A 20,813-nucleotide genomic window follows, 5' to 3' on the forward strand; every position below is an offset into this window, starting at 1 on the left:
TGGGTTATTGTTCTGGTTTCAAACAATATAATGGCAGTTACAAAAAATTAATCATGCTACCCCATAAGCTTTTTATTTAAAATGAGCTTTAGACAATTTTCTTTTATACAGATGATTTTAGGTTTGCAGAATTCATATGTATGTTCACCTGACATGCTTACATTAAAGCTTCTAGTGAACAGTATGTTATAGTATATTGAGGCAGAATACTTAAGCAGCTGCAGATGTTAGCAACAAATATCTGTATACATTTGGGAAAAATGTTATATAAGGATGATGCTCCTTTAATTTGCATATTGTCACTGTATTGAATCTATGTGTCTTCTTATCTCTGCAGAAGAATTACATGAGAGCATCAATTTTGATGCAAAACAAGTGTCAGAAACAGATGATAGTGCTATGAACACCCAGACAAGGGATAAATCAAAGGAAGAAATCCAGTCAGAAAGAGCTGCTGTTTCCAGGGAAACCTGGATTAGCTTTGAAGACTTCTGTGTTTGTTTCCAGTAAGGAACAGAGGGTTTGGTTTTTACTCCATAAAATATACGGTAGAACAGTGTTAAAATGTGAAATGTGACTATAAATACTGTATAAATATCCTGCCTTTCAGGGTAGTCCCAAGGCCACTTTTTAGACCAGACTTAGTACTCTCCCTGTTGACAGAGAGTCTGTGGGTGCATCCCCACACTGTCTCTTGGGTATGTCCTCCAGCACACAGTAGAGAACACAACCACCAGCTTCATAAAGAATGTGTCAGACTGAAAGGTGGGTGGAAGATGGTAGGTCATGGGGCACATGGCCAGGAAGGTGCTCACATACCCAGCCCATTAGCCCCTGGGTCAGAAAGTATGTATCTGAATGACACAATCCTAAGGCAAAAAAAAAAAATGTTGAAATTTTCCATTGCCATCAGCATCACTCGGCTTGGTCAACTGGATGCTTTATTTATCTTCCTTTTCAGTATAAATCCAAGGCATTTTTACCTCTTCAAATATAAAAAAGCTAGTGTAATTGTATTGTTGTATCTTGAGTTTCTGTCTTTCAGAAGCCTGATACAATACAGATTCTTTAGAGGATGTGTCATTGCAGGGGGTGTGTGTGATTGTATCAGAGAAAATTCACCCAAGGTTTATTTTCATAAATAGTTTTCATTTAATAAATAAGCCGGTACTAGACTGTGCTTCTTCTCTAAGAGAGAATGTGTAGCTTCCATACCAAACAGCACTACAGGAACTTTAGGGATAAGAGATCACAGATGACTTTATATCTTGTTGAAGTTTGGCTGACTGATTTTAGCAATCCCCTAGTCCAGGAGGATATAGCCTTCAGAAGAAGAGAATCACAAGAAAAATAACTTCCTCAATTAAAGCTGAAGTAATTTATATTGCCCTTGGTTAAATCAAGGTCAGACAAAATTGCTGTCAGGAACCAAGTACGCTTCTGAAGGTGTTTTTTAATTAATTAGCAGATTAATAGAATATACAAAATAGTCTTCCTTACAGTGATACTTTATAGATAATTATTATAGTAATTTTCAGGTAAGCATGGAAGTTTTAGAGTAATATTAGCTTATTAACATCTATAGATTCACACTGGACAAATTAGAGGCTGAACCTTTGTGGAAAACTGTTAAAGAGCAGCAAAATTAGAAAGTAATGACAGCTGCTTTCTCTTAACATGAATTGAATTAACTTTTTATTAAACTGAAAGTGTTGAATGGTTTTTGAGAAATGGCTCAGAATTCTTTTTTATGATAGTAAAGTAGTATCTTATGCTTTGAAATAGATTTACCTGAAATATATAATTAATACTGAGACAATTTTCCCACATGTCTTTTTATTTTTATTTTATTTTCTCTGTAGGAGCTTGTATGTTTTCCACAAGCCACACACATATACTTATAATTATCAGAAGACATATTTTAAGGTATATTACTGTATTGAGTTTTTTACGTGCTTTTTAAAAATCTTTGTCAAAGTCTTACATAATCTAATAATACCTAGATAACCTAACTGATATTGGTCATCACAAAGAACTGCTATTACTTAAAAAATAATGCCCTCTAATTACTCCAGTCGAATAACAAAGATATTCTGGCAATTATTCAGAACCCAAATCAGTAGTCTGTGTAGCAAAGCCCTACATTTTCTTTTTATATGCTAAGTCCTTTAGGAACTTGCAAGTCTGTTACAAGGATTGGAAATACCTCTTGGTTACACTGAAATTACAGTATTTCTTTAAAACTACCATTAATTTGTGTTATCGACAGGTTATTCAATATGACTGAATATCCTGTTCCAGTCCTAGTTTTACATTGCAACCAAAGTGTAATTGTAGACTACTGAAATGTATACTCCAGGCATGAACTTTATGTAAAATCTTGTACTGAGAAGGTTAACTACATGAATTATGCTTCATAATTGTGGTATTCCTACCATTTCATACCTCTCTAATCACATAACAAAAAATATTCCCAGTCACTGCATGACATACTTCTGCAAGCCATAATCAGCATCAAGACTGTGAGCCTGTGTACTATTGTGCTGAAAAACTAACCTTTTGCTGTAAAACCAATCTGTGTTTTTTTTACATTGATACCAGCAAGGCATTTATATTATTAGGTAAATTCGGTAACAAAAGTATGAAAGAAGACTTTTCTATTATGCTATTAAGATAATAGTACTGATAATCCAGGTTACAAAAAAAAAAATGTATTGATATGACTCTTGAAGGATGTAGGAAGACGTATTAAACCAATTCTGAAGCCAAGAAGCTCATTCACCTTCAGATTTTGAAGAATTTCTAGGAACAGTAGAATCTTTCTATAGTTTCTAATATTGGCATAGGAATTACGTGTTAGAGTTGAGAGTGGAAAATGCTGCCTTTTTGTGGAAAAAAATCCCAGCATAATAAGGTAGTATTCATCACGTGTTACAAATTAAAAGGTTTTTATATCTTTAAAGTTTATTGTATTAATTCAAATCAGAACATAGCAGCACAAAACAAAATTGATGGTCTTCCATTGAATGTTATTTGGAGATTAGAACTACTAAATTGAGGTACATATAAAGAACAGATAAAAGCAGATATATTCTCATTCAATAAACTTTTCTGTTTCATTTTATTTCTTAACTGAACATTATGGTTTATACATGCAATATGAGGCTCTGGGTTAAATGACATGTCTGAAAATTGGAAGTAGTCACAGTACATGACTTACTTCCCATACAATGTCTAGGTTTGCAATATCAAAAATCTTAGTCATACTTTATAAAAGACCAGGTGGATAGCATTCAATGAAAATGAAAGATGAAAAAATGTCTGTTATTCTTTTTAGACTACTGATGACCGAACCTTCTATTATTTATCTGTGGACAGTCTGATGCCCATTGAAATCCTGGTTAGCTTTTCTGCATTAGTACAGTGGAACACTAATGGAGGTAGGGACCACAAAGAAAAGTATATGTTAATGTTGTATTTTCCCATATTTGAATATGCCTGTGTTGCTGTGTTTGTTTGGGGTGTATATTTTGGCACAGTTTGAGAATTTAGCATTAAAATGTCACATTGATTCTAGGGTATACACAAAGTAGTCAAGTGACACTTTCCTGTTATTTTACACTGATGATAAGTACCTTCTTGAAAGGATTCCTCCTTTTACTCTTTATTACAATTTACTGCGAGCATTCCATCAGTATATTTCTGGTATGGTTTTCCTCATTTTTTTAGGGATTTTTTTCCTACAAATTCCACTCTTGCAAGCTACTTTATGCCTTAGCTGATTGAAATGCAGTAAAATCAGCAATATGACCAGTTTGTTTTTGAAGTGATTTTTAAACTCGTGCACTGTAAGCTCTTAAGTAGATTTATAACTGGCATATTTCAAGATCCAATGGCTTCAATGGTTTAAATAAAAATCAGTTGTATTTTAGGGAAGTCATGGAGTGGCATGCAGATAAGCTAATGCATGTTATGACAATCAGCTTAAGTTAAGCAGACATTTAGACACTGGATACTTCTAGTGCATCTAGAGTGGAGCAGATAGAACCAGAAGAAAGATTAAAAAATGAAACTGGCCATCCTATTGAAATAATTAAGCTATAACATAAAGATAAGCTTTGTGTGGCTGCTTGATTCCTTTGTCTGTGGACAGAGTGGATTTTTATGGGGTTATAGAACAGCCTTGAGCAACTTAGAAGATTTCTGATTTATACATCCTCCTTATACATTCTTTTAACTATAATTTTCTAGTAAATAGTACAATGAAACTATATCCTGTACTACCTATACATTTTAAATGACCAGCTCTTTCCTCTGAACTGTTGAAACCTACGTGAAGACTTTAATGATGGGGAAGGAGATACAGATTCTGCATAAGTGTATTTGTCTCAATTTCACTGTTATTCCTCCCCCCAAATTTTACTTTCTTTTCCTAGATAAACAAGAATGCTCTAGTATTTCAAAAGGTGTGCTAATTGTTGAACATTTTTCTTGGAAATGTGTGACTCGTGGAAAACTTGTCCTAAAGATGCATACAGCTGCCACCAAAGCTACTGTGTTACATCTTCCTGTTGGGTATGTCTGAGGCTTCAGATTGTGGTATATCAAACTGGCTGATAGCTGGAGTGAGATAGAATTGCAAAATTACTATGAATTTAAAATGACTGCCAAAACATTCATAAAGATTTTAATTCTATTACTTAAGAACATTTAGCATAAAAAAATCACACTCGTCTTCTAAAAACTAAATGAAATCACCAATTCTTATTTAAAAAATGTTTCTAATTGAAGAGATGGTTTATGGAAGACCAAGAAAAAAAATAAAGAATCAGTATTTTTAGTGTAACTGTAAAAGAATGACAATGGCATTTTTAAAAAAATGCTGTTTTGATTTTTATTTTTTTTTTCTTGAATGTAGGCGAAACATATTGCTCTTCACAGTAAGTTCTCCCATAGGGCACCATATTCATCTGTGCAGCATGGTGCCATGTGTCTTTGGAGAAGAGGATGCTGTGATGCCTGGTCTTGAACAGGTATGCATAACCAGAACTAGTTAACATTGTGATTAAGGGTGTTTCTGACTATTTTAAGTGCTGTTGGATCCTCAGAGTTGTTATATTTAATGGTATAATATTCATTTCAATATTATGGATGGATATAGAGAAGGAATGTGCTTTACAGCACAGCAGGCACTGAAATGGATATTGCAATAATTTTCTTGCATAACTATGTAAGTAAACAATGGGTAGAATTTTGGTTTACAAAGAAGAGTAGTGTAAAATAGAATGTTAAAAATGCTGTTGTTGAAATGCTTATGTCAGAAGTAATGTATAAGCTCTCTTTTTGAGGCATGTGATACAAGTGATAGAACACATATACAGGTATTAATTATTATGAAATCGTACACCACAAGTAAAATAAACTGTCATACCAGTAAAGTAAAGTTTGTTTTGTCTCATGAGATCACATATTACTCACTGGGTCCCAGAGTAGCTTTTATACCTAAAATGAACAATTGATTCAGACAACTTTTCATAGCTAAGAGGCCCAGGGGAGTAATTACTACAGCTTTTGTTTTTGTTGCCTAAAATCCAGACAGATAGCACTTCCATCCATATTTTCAAGGTTTCTTTGGCAAGCTGTAGGCCCAAATACTTGCCATGGGTACTTTGGGGAGGAAGTATAGATTCTAGAGCAGAGTTGTGCCAAAATATTTTGGAAGGTGAGTGTAACAGCAAATTTATGTTGAAGTGTAGACTCTGGGTCCTAATAATAGGGCAGTAAAGTAGTTTATGCAAGTTTATTACATTTATTGTAGCAAAGAAGTTTAAATGTAAGAAGTTGGACCATTAAAAATGTCTTGTGGCTTTACTATCCCCTTGTTTTAAGATGGTGGGTGGAACACTGTTCCTCATGAAGAGAATAAAGCAAATTATATCCTGGGGTCTACTTTGCACCACCTGTTTTTTGAAGACAACAATTTCTCTGCAGAGTCTCATTTGCAGGAAAGTGCCCCTATTCTTGCAGAGAATTTCTGATGAAGATTAATGATGCTTTAGGCAGCATGTATTTGTTTTTTTCATCAAGATACAAATACTTGTCCCTCTTTTTATAATAGCAGGGATGCTGTGCCTTTCAGCTAACGGAAGCCTTTTTATCACTGCACTAGAAGGTCTCAATGTGAATCTTATTTTTTATTAAATATTCTAGGATTAATTATCCTTAAAAGATATATGGTGTGCTTGTATTGTTGTAAGCTTTTTATTTCAATAGCTAAAATGAGTGAATTTTTTGTATACTTTTGAATACCAGAGACGTAACTGATTTTACAGTTAATATAATTAATAAAAATTGCTTGTCTTAAGAAAAGTATTGTACTTCACAGAAAAGAAGGCTTTTATGCTGTCACAGCCTAGAAAGAAAACAAAAGAAAATCTTAAAGAAGTCTTTCTAACAATCATTGTTTTTCTTCTCTCTCCCTAGGAGAGCTACCGGTTTACAAAACAGGCTACAACTATCCTGGAAGCTATTGGAAATGTGATAAATAATTTCAGCAGTAAGCCTGAACTTTCTAAAGCCTTGAAGGAGTTGGAATTGGCACACTGTCCTCCTGGCCTTCATGGTACTGAAATGGCTGCAGAACACTTCAAGGTGAACAAATAACTATAATAAACACATATCTAAAGGCTACAGAAGCTGGATAACAGCTTAACGTTGTCATTACCCTTTTCAAATGAATGACTGTGTTTATAAAATGGATCTCCTGAGTGCTTCAAATGTGGCATTCATTATTAGTGTAAGCCCAAATGCCATAACTTGCAACTCTGTGCTACTTTTGTCTTCTTTTAATGTGAATTTTTAAAAATATGCACAGAATAGCACATTCCAATTTTGAGTCTCTAATTTTGCCAGTTTTGTTTAGCATACTTTGGGGCAGAAAGCATTGTCTTTATTTTATGACTTAATTTTGGCTTTAAAAAACACTACCTGTAGTGCAGAAAAGCCAGAATGGTCCCTCTATGTGCCTAATGTTGATGACACAGGAAGACATCATTACACCTTATATTACTGAAGACATTCGTGATGGTTTTTGACACTCAGAGTATTTCTGAGTTGTTTTTCTTGTTTGTTTGTTTGTTTAATGGTCTTTAGATATGTGATGATAAAGTTACACTTTACTGTAGTTCTCTGTACTGTAACTTTTCAATACTATAAAAAAGCAACAAGAAAAAAGGTATGTGAAAGTTATTAATTTTTTTATGTATATGGAAACTTTGATAAAACTGCTATTACTTGATTTGTCTAGAGTTAATACTTTTTATGTCCCAGGCTGACTTGCATCAAAATACTAGAAAGCTTATGAAGTTTGGACTATGTATTGAAGAAGACAGAATAGAAGAAAGGGCTTAACATTTTAATAATAGCTGATATTGAAAAGCAGAACACCTAAGCCAGTGCTTTTATACATGTGCTTGATAGCAGGCTCAAAACACCAAAATTAAGAAAATTCCAGGTGCACCGCTAATGAACTTGGCACTTTCATGACAAGTTCAACAGAAAAAATGAGTTTGACCTCTCTGGAATGGGAAACCCAAATTTTAAATTCATATTTTCTCATTAAACATGTGTAAAACTTTGGGACTTAAAGAAAAATTCAGTAGGTGTGAACATACATATCTCTTTCTCTCTCCTTTCAAGACCAGTGTATAGCTGTAAATAAACAGAAAACTAGAAATGAGATAAATGAAAGCCACTGAGCCAACAGTGATTCAAGAATGAGAATATGGAAATGATCTATCTTTAATACAAACAGTGAAAAAATATTCTGAGCGTAAGCCTGTATCTCATAGTCTTTCTCCATCAACCTCAACTGTTTCAAAAATAAGTTTTTATTACTATTACAATATATGTAACTTAGGATAAAATGTTTTCAGAAGCAGCAAAATCTGAAAATTTTTTAAAATTTTCAGTAAATTATTACTGTGCTAATCAATTCAAACTGTGAAACAAGCTCTGAAAAGCACACTAAAATTTCCATTTTCTGGAAGAAGGAAAGAGACTGGATTTCTGCTTTTTAAAGAGCATCGCTATGTTGAGGATAAAAATTAGGCTATCAATTTAGTCATATAAGCAGGACACCAAATATTCCCCTCTTTCCCATCAATATATTCCTATTTCTTCTTGTGGCACCACTTCCTAATTCAGTCAGCATGTCTATTTCATTCTTCATCTCTGTTACATCTAATTAGAATGCCAGTTGTCTTTATGGTGATTATAATGTGCTCTTCTGTTCACTGATATGAGACCATTGGCTCACTTCACATAAACTACTAAGGCAGTTTCAGGTGATAAAAACATAAGCTGTAGAATCAGTCCTATATTTAATAACCAGACATCAGAGGTTTTCTCCTGGTTGTCGGCCTGAAGCATTTTAGTCCTACTATTTGAGATAATTTTCAGGTTCTATATTTCTTAAAGATTTCATTTTTAGATGAAAAAAAGAACTAAGTAGTTTTGGAGACAATTATAAGAAGCAATATAAATCAGCTTTTAAAAACTGTCCATTCTTTGAATACTTGTCATCTTTTTTATTTTAGGTTTTCAATAGTGCATTTTGGTATTTGATAAAATACGTATCAGGCAGTGCAGCTCTTTACAGCTACAGATTTGCCTTCAGGTCCTTCACTTTGGATTTTAAAGACACTGAGCTTTTTAACGATGACAATTTGTCTTCAGGTACTGTACTGGTGTTGCTAATAGCTTCATATATATCTGCCTGTTCTTATTTTCAAGGAAGACAATCCTTCACTAATTTTGTGTTTTCTTGCCTCAGTAAGCATGACTTATTTCTTATGAGATGCATTATTTCTTATGAGAAGCATTCTACTGGTACACAACATGTCTGAAATTCATTTCAGAACACAAATGATCTTTTTCTTTGTTCCAAAAAATTCTGTTCATGTTTTCTTAATTTACAAGATTTATGAAGTTATCCTTCATCTTCCTTTAGTTCCATTTTTCAGTCTTCACAAGCATTAGTGAGCATCTAAAGATGCTTTTTTTTTTTCTCCTAATGTACTGCAGATCATGGCTTTTGTTCAAATTACCAGCTCAAAAGACCTTAAATGATTCAAATTAGTACCTTCATTGCAAATTCAGCAATTTCTTAGTGGTGGGTTGAAGTTTGTTTTGAAGGGGTGTTTGTGTTTTTATTGTTTACTTGCCTGTTTTTAACCTTGTTTAAGATATCAAAAATGGACTGGAAACTTGCTCAAGACCATAAACAACCTGCAGTGACTTGATTGTAATTTCCATCTGGGATTAGACCAGGTCGCCATAATTGGTCACTCCATTTTATATTACTCTGTCATGATATGCTTGTGTTTTCTGAAAGTGGTTATGCAGTTCATATTATTGAGTTCTGATCTGTTGAAGTGTGCTTGTACAACCTTTCAGAGTCACTTCATATTAAAAAGGCTTTCTGTGGTTTGGAAGTTAGAGAATAATGAGGAATGATGGTTTGGGAACAGACCCACATGTAACAGTATTTAAGTGATTACATTGAAATATTTGACAGCAATATTTTCTTAAGCTAGTTTGTTCTGTTTTTTCAAGTGACTCTATCTCTTTTCTCATCCTTTTTGGTTGTTGTTATTTGCTTTTGGAGCACTATTTCTTTTCTCTCATGCGGTCTCACTGCTTTAATTTCCTTAACCTTGTGGGTTCAGAACTGCCACTGCCTTCTTGTAGTGCAGACCCCCACACCCTCCCCCTAACCCTGGTGCTGATAGCTCCAGGATGCTAATTCTAGGCAAGGATGCCTTCAAAGAGCTCATTACTAACCTGTCAGAACCTACTAATTTTTGTTTCACTCCAGAACTCCTTGGTAACAGAAAGTCACAGTTAGATAAATAAACCCCCACTTTATCATAGATCTTATCCTTATTCCATGGCTCCTTTGCAAAGGTTGAATATAATGCTCTGAGCAACACTGGTGTTTAAATTATTACTTAATAAACTGATGAGGTTGAAACAGAAGCAATTAAAATCTTGTGAAGCTCTTTTAAGCTGTATTCAGAGTCAGGCTTTAATGTTATGAAATCATGTTGGTTTATATTTGGAACGGTATTTTGATATTACATTAGGACACTTGATTTTTAAAATGCAGTGCAATAGGTGCGTGTAACAAGAAGTATATATTCAATGATTTGCTACATCCTCTTCCTCTTCTTTCAGAGGGTTTTGAGAAGAGTTCCTGTAGTAGCTGGCAGAACCGAACTCCAACTTCTGAAGAAGAAGCAGCAGCTCTTAAACTTCAAGCCTTCTGGAGAGGGATTTATGTTAGGAAAATTGTGAACGGCAGAAAACCAGGTGTGTCCTTTACAAGTCCCAGAACTCACAGTCTGGTCTTTTGACATTTAGATTTCATATTTTTGTCATTTGAGTGTTATGTGAGTATTTCAACTCTTTTCTTCAAGTATATGTCTTTCTTATCTTCTTATTTATCACCACACTTCTGTCTTTAATTCTAGTATTTTCTTTACAGTGCTTTACTGTGGGTCTGGGTTTTTTTCAGTCATAATGTTCTCCTCCTCCTTTACCCTATTAGCTATGTTTTTTTCTATCTAACTTGTCATTATAGTAAGTGTTATTACTCCCCTCCCCTCCATCGTTTTTTTTCATGTTTTCCCTCTCCATTTCTGTCACTAATTGCTTATGCAGTAAAAAATTTCACCTAACTTTAGTCTTGAAAAGTTAGACAAAAGGTCTAAACTAGTTGCCTAAGTCTTCATCTGTATTTTATGGGTAGAAGTAGACACTTTCAGATGACAACATGTCCTGTCATCTGAGAGGTATCAAACATGGGTGAGATGAACTACCCGATGGAGCTGCCTGGTACATTTTAGCCACAGAGGTTGCCTGGGCACATATCTACTCATTCATAGTACCTGAAAAGAAAAGCTGCTGGGAGGCAACCAATGTATTCTTCAAGGACAGAGATCAGCTCATAGCCTACAAAATGTTATAGTGAGAAACCTGTAAATCAGAAAAAGTACTGATGACAGCATTTTTGATGTTTCAGGAGTGTAGAAAAGTACAAAGGTGATCATGAAGGGAATTTCCTTTGTCTAAGGAGAAATTAATTTTCAGCTCAGTGAGACTTCTTTAAAATTAAAAAAAAATCCCTAGTGATTCATAAGACAATTTACTTGCCTGAGTGGCATTTTTAATAAGTATTTGGCAGGTATATATTTAGAACAATATAACAGATGTTATATTTTTCTAACTTATTTTATTATTTTCAGGTACTAAAGAAAACACTGATGTCAAAGAAACCTTGCAAAAATTGTGGACTGTGATTGAGTTAGATTTTGAATACTGTGCTGTAACACTGTTAAGGTAATCATGTAATAAATTAATTTTTTATTGCTGCCAGTACCACAGAATTGCCATGAATTGATATTTCACAAAATAAATATGGTGAAAGAAGTACTAGTTTTAAAATTACAAAACTCTGTTGTAAAGCATGAGGTGTTCTTAGTAAGGACAGATATTCTGTTCTTTATTGTGTGCTCCTGACATGAGTAAAACTACAGCAAATCTGATTTTAGGTATCTACGTTACAGGTTTTTCTTACAGCTTGAGCTAGAACATTGCCTTTCTTTTGTATTTATTTTTTTTAATATCCTGTAGGCTGTTACATAATATAAGTCATACTGATTCCTTAGTTAAACATCTAGCCAGATGATTTAAAGAAGCATTTTGATACATGCTGGCTCTTAAAGGATTCCAGTTGACATTAGGAAGGTGATAGCTATGCTATTTAAATGTATTTTATATCAGTTTATATCAGAGGATTTGTTTGTAGCTCTTGAAGGAAAGTATTTGTATTTCTTGGTATATTCTTTCCCTACGATTTAATTGCAGCTTTTGCAAAGATATCTACTCCAATTTCAGGTGTTCCTTAAGTCCTTTTCAAGCATTCCCTTTGGGAGTCACATATTTATTTTCATTAACTCCTTCAAAAATCTCTGTGAGTCTTCAAACAACTGATCTAGCAGTAGGTCAATTCTGCCAGGGGTCAGAAGTGGCAATAATTATGAGTTGCCGGTATAAATCTTTAAAACCAGCAGTTTGAGGAACACGTATGAAGTATAATTTTATTTAGCGTCCAGTGTTTCTAATCCTAAAAACTTGTGTGTTGATGAGATCGGGACTTTGCAATCCTAGCCTTAGTTCCAAATGTTAGAGCTCAGTTCTAGGTTAACAGCATCTCTAAATCAGCCAAGATCAGAAGCAGTTGTTACCCTGCCTTCACACTTTTAAAACTCATGGGACTGATTCCTAGGGATTGTCCCAGGGAATACATGTGATGATTAAAATTATACTAATGTGATCTTAATCTTTTTAGCAGATGACATTTGCATTTAATACAACAGGTTAGCACCTTGTCTATTAAAGTAACATGCAGAAATTTTGTAAATTGGATACAGCTTTAAGATGAAAGCTTAAGATAAAAGAAATACAAGCTACGGTATATTATATTTATTTAAAAAATAAAAGAAAGAAAAAGTAATTTTTTTGTAGAAGCTATAACTTTATTTATTATTTCTTTAGGTTTTTCATTTATTTATTCATTTGAGAGTGAGGAGCTACTGGAGAAACATGAACAACACATTTTATAACACTGTTTTACATTCATGAATACAGCAGTGTTCATGGTTAGCACAAGTTAAAGTCAAGATATACATACCTGATTAGAATTAAATATTTATCTTTTCTTCTTTGCAGAGAAATGTTTAAAGGAAACTGTAAATCAATTGAAATGTTTCCTTGTTATGAAGATGAACGTTGTAAGGTCTGTTTTGATGACTATTCTGTTACTTATGCTGATCAGCCACCAAATGTGTGGTTTGTGGTTTTTAGGTGAGTTTAATACAGCTCTGTGTAACTATTATAGGGAAGTAATATTGATACACTGGACTTTACTAACCTGCTTCAAAAAAAATTTTATCTAAGTCTAATTTTCTTAAATCCTAACGTATGCTTCATGTTACACAATTAATTTTATATGTGAAAAGAATTTTAATATAATTTTTAATTTTTCTTTTTTAGAGAAGTATTTCTTGTTTCACAAGACATGCTTATAGTGCCAAAGGTGTACACCACTATACCTTCCTGTAGACTTCACGTTGTTGATAATGACACACTGGAAGAAATGCCACATGTCTTTTTCAAAGTGGCACCTCGTGTTTACCTCAAAAATAAGGTAAGTGCAAAGAGTGTTGGGAAAGTACAATTTTTAAAACAGTAACAGTTGCCCAAACTGTGTGGATGTTTTTAGTTTTGTCATACCACTCTACTTAGAAGTGCAACCTTATTTACTAGAAGTTTGAACAGAGACTATCATTGATCTTCTGATGTGATAAACTTTTTTATAGTGAAGCAATAGCTGTAATTTTCTTTCATATTTTTTACTCTTGATAAATGGCGCAATGTGATGTGCTACTCCGTGGCACTATGGTTGCTTGTATATGGTATCCATCTGACCAAATAATCTTCAAGAATCAAGGGCCAAACTAAAGATAGGGTTTGAACAGCCTTTTTATAAGTCATTCTTACAACAATTAAATTAATATGCATCTTCAACTGCTAATGATAATTGACAGCTTTAGATAAGTTCCTTCACAAAGCCTGTGTTATCTAAGAGGCATTAGTGTAAATTGCTTCTAAAAAAATAACTACCTTGTTAAATAATTTTACAGCTTCCCCTCCTCCAGCCTTTTTACCCTTAGACTAAAGAAGACAGAAAAACTGAATCCTGTAGCTTATTATTCTTGACTAAATAAAGCGTCTTTCACTATTGATTTTAATGCTATTTTCAGACTATTTCCCTAGCTTAAAATAATCTTGAATTCTTATTTTCTCTTCCTCTGAATTTCCAATCCTTCTTAGTTTGCAGTACTACATAACTAAAGATGTAAGTTCTCCATTCTACCATCCACATTACTAATAAAAGTACCTAAAAGAATCAGATTCTGGTTAGATCTTGGAAATCTCACTGATTTCATCCTGGTTTTCCAATAGGACTAATGATTATGTGCTTTATGGATGTGATAGTTCAACAGCCCCCCTAATTTCCTCATTCTAACAGCATTTCCTTAGGCTTTGAAGGATCATGGAGAATGGTTTGAGTTGGAAGGGACCCCAAAGATCATGCAGTTCCAGGCCCCCTGCATGGGCAGGGACACCTCCCACCAGACCAGGTTGCTCCAAGCCCCATCCAACCTGGCCCTTGAACACTTCCAGGGAGGGGGCAGCCACAACTTCTCTGTGCCAGTGTCTCACCTCCCTCATAATGAAGAATTTCTTCCTTATGTCTAAACTAAATCTACCCTCTTATAGTTTAAAGCCACATCCCCTTGTCCTGTCAATACATGCCCTTGTAAAAAGTCCCTCCCTAGCTTTCCTGTAGCCCCTCTTCAAGTGTATAGGCTATAAGGGCTCCCAGAGCCTTCTCTGGTCCAGAAGAATTTAGCCTGTTTTCTTCCCATTTGTAAATGGATCATTAATGTTTCAGTGGACCTTCAAAGGCTTTTGAAAGATCTATTGATATTCTGACAAGACATTATGCAATTATTATGAAACACAGATTACAGTGTGGTTTTTATGTTACCCTCCTTTTTAACAGTATTTTGTAAAAAACAGTCAATGATGTAATAAATTGAGCAAGAAATTATACAGTATGCATGAATTCCTTAATGTAAATATTAATGCAGAAAAAGTCTTTTTCCTCCATGGGTTTTTTTTGTTGTTGGCAGTGGTGGTGGTGGTTTTTTTAGCACAAGCCTAGGAGTTAGTTATTCTGCTTAAGAAATGCAAATCAGCAATTTACCAAAGAGCTGGAAAGAAATTCTGTCAACACATTATGTTGATCTGCTTCCGAAACACTCACGTTACACATTATTGTTCATTTCAGAATGACTGACAAAAAGGATAAAATCTGCAATAATGTCTGTGTTCTATCTGCAGACATTACAAGCTGGATAGCAACAAGCTACTCGTTTTGCATTATGCGGATCTTTTTTTTTTCTTTTTTTTTCTTTTTTTTTTTTTTTTTCAATAAATTACAAAAAAATGCAACTGGCTGGATGCAGGAATCGTAGCTTAGACTATAACAGAACTATATAGTTTTCTAGTAATAGGACTATAGTCCTCTTTGCTTATAACGATTGCTTTATTTCTAAGTATAACACAGACAAAAAGTGTGTTATGTGTAATCATTAGAGTGCATTTTGAGCAGTATTATTTCCAGGTGAAAATTACTTGTTTTCTTCTTTCAGAAAGGATACACATTTATGGCTGAAGCATCTACTGGTGATCAGCCCGTGGCAGCTGGAAGGTGGAAGCTCCGGCTCATAGGTTCTCACAGACCACTCCCCTTGCTCTCTCGTGAGGCTGTAAATGATGCCTATTCTGCTAGAGAAATTAAAGAGTATTACATACCCAATGACAAGAATGTAATGTTCAGGTAAATATTGAGAAAAGGGTGATTAATTTCATGCCTGACAGAAAAATACCTTATTTCTCCTTTCTTACAAGGAGTAAGGTATTAAACCAAATATATGAATTTTATGGGCTGTCAATATGCAATACCAGATTTAACATATAACTTACAGAAGTGGTATTTTCTGAAATAGTGCCACTGCTTAATGAAAAAAAGTCTTCTCTCTATGTCAGTTATTGAAATTGGGAGGGTAAATATGTATTAGAACTGAGATTTTGCTGGTTGGGAGGAGGCAAAGTTTATACATTTTATAACTTATTCAGATACAACTTTCAATAAGATCCAGAAATACAACACTTTCTGTTCTGATATGTCAAACCATTTTCCATCTCACAGCGTTTACAGAAAAGTTTATATCCACTGTATTTTAACATGAGGGTTCCTTTAGGAGAAAAAAAATAAGAAAAATGCGATCATTTAATTTTTTTCATCTTTTTTAATGTATTAAACTTCAGTAAAATGAGTTCATTCTAGTTGAGTCTTGAGTTCAGAACTGACCCTGACTAAATCAATATACCTAAGTTTTCATCCAAAGGACTACACAGTGCACCAAAACTTGACCTGTGCTTCGAGCTGATTTTGCTTATATATTGAAAGCTAGTTCTGAAACATTTTACCTTGATTCCTCACAATTTGTATCAATATTTTAAACCAACTTATTTTTCTCAGAATAGAGGTCTGTTCAACAAGAGGTAAGAGATTCAGTCTAATGAAGAAAGCATGTAAAGAAAATATCAGAAAGGCACTCAAGTTCTAGAAACTCTTTGAGTTTCTAGATTGTGGTTTTTTTCTCAGTCTGATGTTGCCTATCTTTAAAAAAAAGGATTTATAGACAGAAAGCAAATAGTATATAAAAGTATGATTCGGAACAAAAGCGTTATTTGAATTTCATCCTGAGATTCCAAATCTGCAATCTTTTCCCGCAGTATTTTAGGTTCATTAGTATAGCAGCTGCTATCAAAAGAGAATTCTCAACTTTAGAAAGCAATTTTTTTTCCCCTTGTTTTAAATTGCAACAGCTCCCTCACCTGGCTAGTCATGCTTTCCAGCACATTCTGGTAAAGATGGAGGGAAAATGTAAATCTGGATATTTGGTAAGGCAGTGAAAAAACCCAAATAAAGAGCAAGGTGTCCCAATTTGGGAGGAGCAGGATAAACCCGCCCCGGTCCTGCTTGGCTGTGTCTGCGCAGTGACCGGGTAGGGGTGAGTGGGTCAGGTGACCCCCATGGACCAATCACAGCGCTCCCGGCCCTGGGGCTGGGTGTGAAATGGCTCCTCAGGGAGCTGGGCCTGAGCCCTTGGGATGGGTGTTGGGGCGTTTGGGGTCTGTTTGTTATTGCTCCCTCTCCTCCTTCACCCTGGAGAAGGGTATGGTTCCCTGAGATGGGGTTATCTCCCCCTGCCTCCCCAAGTAGCATCGGCTTGGCTGCTTCAAGGCTCTTGTGGATTGTCACCGGGACCCTGGGCTTGGGCTCCCCCATCTACTGCCAAGTTCAGTTTGGGGCCGTTCTGGTGGGGAAATAATTACCAATTGCGGAGCGTGGGTTTCGTATTTACATATCTGTCTTTATTTGTAAACGATTCATCATTATTTACATTAATTCACTAAACCTGTTCTAGTTTATTTCAAACCTTAAAGTCTTTCTCCCTTATGGCTCTTTTTATCTTCCCCTGGGAGAGTAGTGGGACCACAACAGGGAGTGTCTGGCACCCAATTATTGGCTGAAACAGACACAAGACCACACCTTTTCTGCAGCAGCACTTTACTTTGATCGTAGATTCATTGCAATAAACTTTACTACATGAAGAGTTGCCCATTAGCTTGCAGGAGAACTGTTGACTACAGACTCAATTGCAAGTGGTCTCTCACGGGTCAGCACAAGACTTAGATGTTTTCTTAAAAAAAATGATCTGGCATAGTTGATTCTTTATTTTTTTTTTTTCCTCTAGGTATTCTGTGAAAGTCACAATGCCACATGTTGCTACAGTGCAGGTACAAACCTCTAAATCAGATGTATTCATTAAACTACAAATCCTAGATAATAATGAAGAAGTTGTGAGTGTCACTGGAAAGGGCCATGCACTCATCCCTGCCTTTAACTTCCTGAGTAATGAAACATTTTTGAGTTCCCAGTGTAAGTATTGTATTCGGTATTTAATAATTTATTCATTGAACAGCATGCATTCTTACAGTAACTTCAGGTAGTCATAGCAAATATTTTTTCCTACTTTTTCCAGGTATCTGTCATTGCTTTGTGATTTAGTGAAATCAGTTATATTTTTGAGTAACGAACAGGAGACCTCAGCAATGAGGAAAGGTACCTAAAAGGACTGATTGAAATAAGGTGTCCAGCCTTACTTTTTTCATCTGCTTTCTGGTTCTGTTTTGTAACTGAGAAGAAGATTTTTGTGGATAATTGAAATAGCTTCTTAGTCCTGAAAATCTTATGCATATGCTTGCCTTGTCCTTGAAAAGTGAAGTGTTTTTTTTTCAAGATCTTGCCTTTAGCTGTTGGATCTTAAAGTTCGAAAAAATTTGACTGGTAGGAAACTGATATATAGATTGTAGGACATGGTAGTTAATTTACAGATTACACAGGACCTAATGGTTTAATGTACCATCTTGAGTATCGTTCCTTTTAGCAAAAGTACATGGTTTATTGGCTTCTCATCTGTTATAGCAGCCCCAGTGCTCAAGGCAAAAGACTCAGGGATAAGAAAATATCCCTGATATTATATTAGCCATAAGAAAAGTTCCTTATTTTTGACTTTGCCTCTACTACAGCTTCACAATGATATTCATGGATATAGAATGCACTGAAGGAAGAGCTACTTGCCCCAGACTTGCAAAGCTCATAAGCTCTTATTTTGCTATCCTAAATTCTTTATAACAGTTGAAATATTGAAAAAAGAAATATCCTTTATGAGAATATGTGAATTTAAACAAAGCTTATTTTGAGACTTTTATTTGAAAGTTCAGCAAATTCCTCACTTGGGTTTTTTTGGCTGAACAGTTAAATCTGAGCTTATTTCTGTAAATTCTTTTTTTTCTTCTTCTTCTTTTGTAAGTTTTATTGCCATACATTACTTTCAGTCTTGTCGGCTCAGCTCTTTTTTTAAAGGTGAGTTCCAGGGTGTGTTGAAAAGTCACCTTTTGTAAGTATGCTAAAATTAATATGGTTTTTTTGGTCAAATTACTTTGAAACTAGTGATTGCACCTATCCAGCTGGCACCAGTTAAAACTTTCTCTCTGTTTCTGAATCAACTGTCTACCCAAGCCTGGCAGCATATAAATGATGTGGGGAAGGGCAAGGGAGGAAAGGAAAATGAAGCCAAACTCTTCTCAGTGGTGCCCAGTTACAAGACACAATGGCAAGGGGCACAAACTCAAAGAAAGAAATAAATGTAAGGTGATTAGAAAAGGTGATTTGGAGGAAAGTGTTTGGTTTGGTTTGGTTTGGCTTGTTTAGTATTTAGTCTTATGGCATCAAACATCAGAATAGGCTGCCCAGAGAGGTTTTGAAGTTTTCACCTTGGACGTAATCAAAACCCAACTGGCCATGGCCATGAGCAACCTGTCCTAACTAACCTGTCCCCCCTTTTAGCAGTGGGGCTGAACTAAATGATCTCCAGAGGTGATTTCCTTCTGCCAGCTGTCCAGCTTCTGCCAGGACCACTCATGCTCCTGTCATCCTGTGATATCAGTTAGTAGTTAAAACTTGTGTTGGGAGTTTTTTTCTTAATGATACATGAACATTCCAGTTGCCTTGGATGTGCTGTCCAACTAAATGTATTCATTTAATCCCAGACTTAATAGCATTCAGCTTGGGATTGTGGCAAAGCTCTGTGATCATCCCCCTCTGATGTAGTGAGATACCTGCCTACACCTTCTGGAGGGCAGAGTTAGGTTATCCAGGCATCCTCCTCTTGCTTCACTTCCAGGCTTTCAAAAGTTAGAGTTCTGCCAAACTCAATTCTGAAGAGCTCCTGTCAGGATATCAGCTATTTGCTACAGGCCTTTTTTGTTTGTTTGTTCGAAAATATTACAGATGGGCTGCTAAAGAAGCTAAAAAAAAAATGAAATGAGAATTTTGAAGTGGTGTTGATTTTACTGTTCAGAAGCAATAACTACAGCTTAATGAAGTACGTAAGTCTAAGGCATATTTTTCACAGTTGTCACTGTAGTGGTCAGGTAATTTTTAATAAAAATGAAGTACCTTTTACCTACTTCCATTGCACTTCTTACATGTAATACGTTTTACATGATGCTGTTGTGCCATCTTCCACAATCTTAATTTGTCCCCCTTTTTTCTATACACTTCACTTTTAATCAAACTATTTGTTTTATTTGTAAGATTATATGCTATTTTGGATTTTTCATTCTATATGTGGGTTTCATTTTGAAAATGTATATTCATCATAGGCATTACAATTTTGCATAAGTAAAACAGCTGTTTAAAAGCAAGTAAGTCAAGCTATTTACTCACCATGGACACTGCTGTACATTAATACTGTAAGATACTTAAGTCTTTGGTCTTTTTATGGAGACTTTAAAACAGTAAATCTTCTGTAATTCAGTCAATCAATCTTTTCCTGTTTGAGCATATTCAGGACCTGAGGAAAAGACAAATTGTCCACATACCGGATTATGACTATGGTAAGGCCCAAAATGGCATCTTATTTCATATGCTCGCCTTCACTGTTTTTTACTGTGCAGTTTTCTAATAATGATCCTTTAGAAAATTTTTTAACCTAAATTTCCAATGCTGTGTCAGAAAAACAGCTGATTTAATCATGTTTATGAAACATTTTGATTTTTGTCTCAGCTGCACCTTGTTATTACCATAAATGTAAAATGAGTACAGAGAGCGTGCTCTTCAAGTGTAATTCATCAGTTGACAATGTTATGATTTTAAAGGAGGCAACGGAGAAGCTGTCATGATTCTCTGACTGAGTTGCCAAGATAATCAGTAGTTATTTTTGGCTACTCTTTTTGGAATGTGGGAATGGATTAGTAAATACACTAAACTGGAGGAAATAGTAGCAGAACAGCTATAAGATAGCTCAGATCAGGGCATGTGTCACAAATCCTTGAAAGAAATTGCCATGTTACCCTCAGAAAAGTGAAGAAGAAACTTTCTCTCAGGAAACTGTCTTATTGGCAAAGATCATAGTCTGAAAACTGAAATAAGTGAAATGATACAGTCAGGTGAAGGAGAAGTGAAATGGGTTCCAGCAGCAGCT

The 20,813-nt window shown here is 35.0% G+C and overlaps 1 protein-coding gene across 1 annotated transcript in view; it reads left to right on the forward strand.

Moving 5' to 3' along the window:
* Window positions 1–20,813, forward strand: part of ADGB (androglobin) — a 96,772-nt gene that overhangs the window by 55,557 nt on the left and 20,402 nt on the right. Inside the window, exons 16-28 of the mRNA XM_071742439.1 lie at window positions 338–506; window positions 1,863–1,926; window positions 3,338–3,440; window positions 4,437–4,575; window positions 4,919–5,033; window positions 6,484–6,651; window positions 8,598–8,736; window positions 10,237–10,371; window positions 11,307–11,400; window positions 12,793–12,927; window positions 13,117–13,270; window positions 15,345–15,532; window positions 17,520–17,704. Coding sequence (XP_071598540.1) covers window positions 338–506; window positions 1,863–1,926; window positions 3,338–3,440; window positions 4,437–4,575; window positions 4,919–5,033; window positions 6,484–6,651; window positions 8,598–8,736; window positions 10,237–10,371; window positions 11,307–11,400; window positions 12,793–12,927; window positions 13,117–13,270; window positions 15,345–15,532; window positions 17,520–17,704 — 1,788 coding nt within the window. The remainder of the gene's footprint in view (window positions 1–337; window positions 507–1,862; window positions 1,927–3,337; window positions 3,441–4,436; window positions 4,576–4,918; window positions 5,034–6,483; window positions 6,652–8,597; window positions 8,737–10,236; window positions 10,372–11,306; window positions 11,401–12,792; window positions 12,928–13,116; window positions 13,271–15,344; window positions 15,533–17,519; window positions 17,705–20,813) is intronic.

The sequence above is a fragment of the Heliangelus exortis genome, chromosome 3, assembly GCF_036169615.1.
Source record: "Heliangelus exortis chromosome 3, bHelExo1.hap1, whole genome shotgun sequence".
Lineage (NCBI taxonomy): Eukaryota > Metazoa > Chordata > Aves > Apodiformes > Trochilidae > Heliangelus > Heliangelus exortis.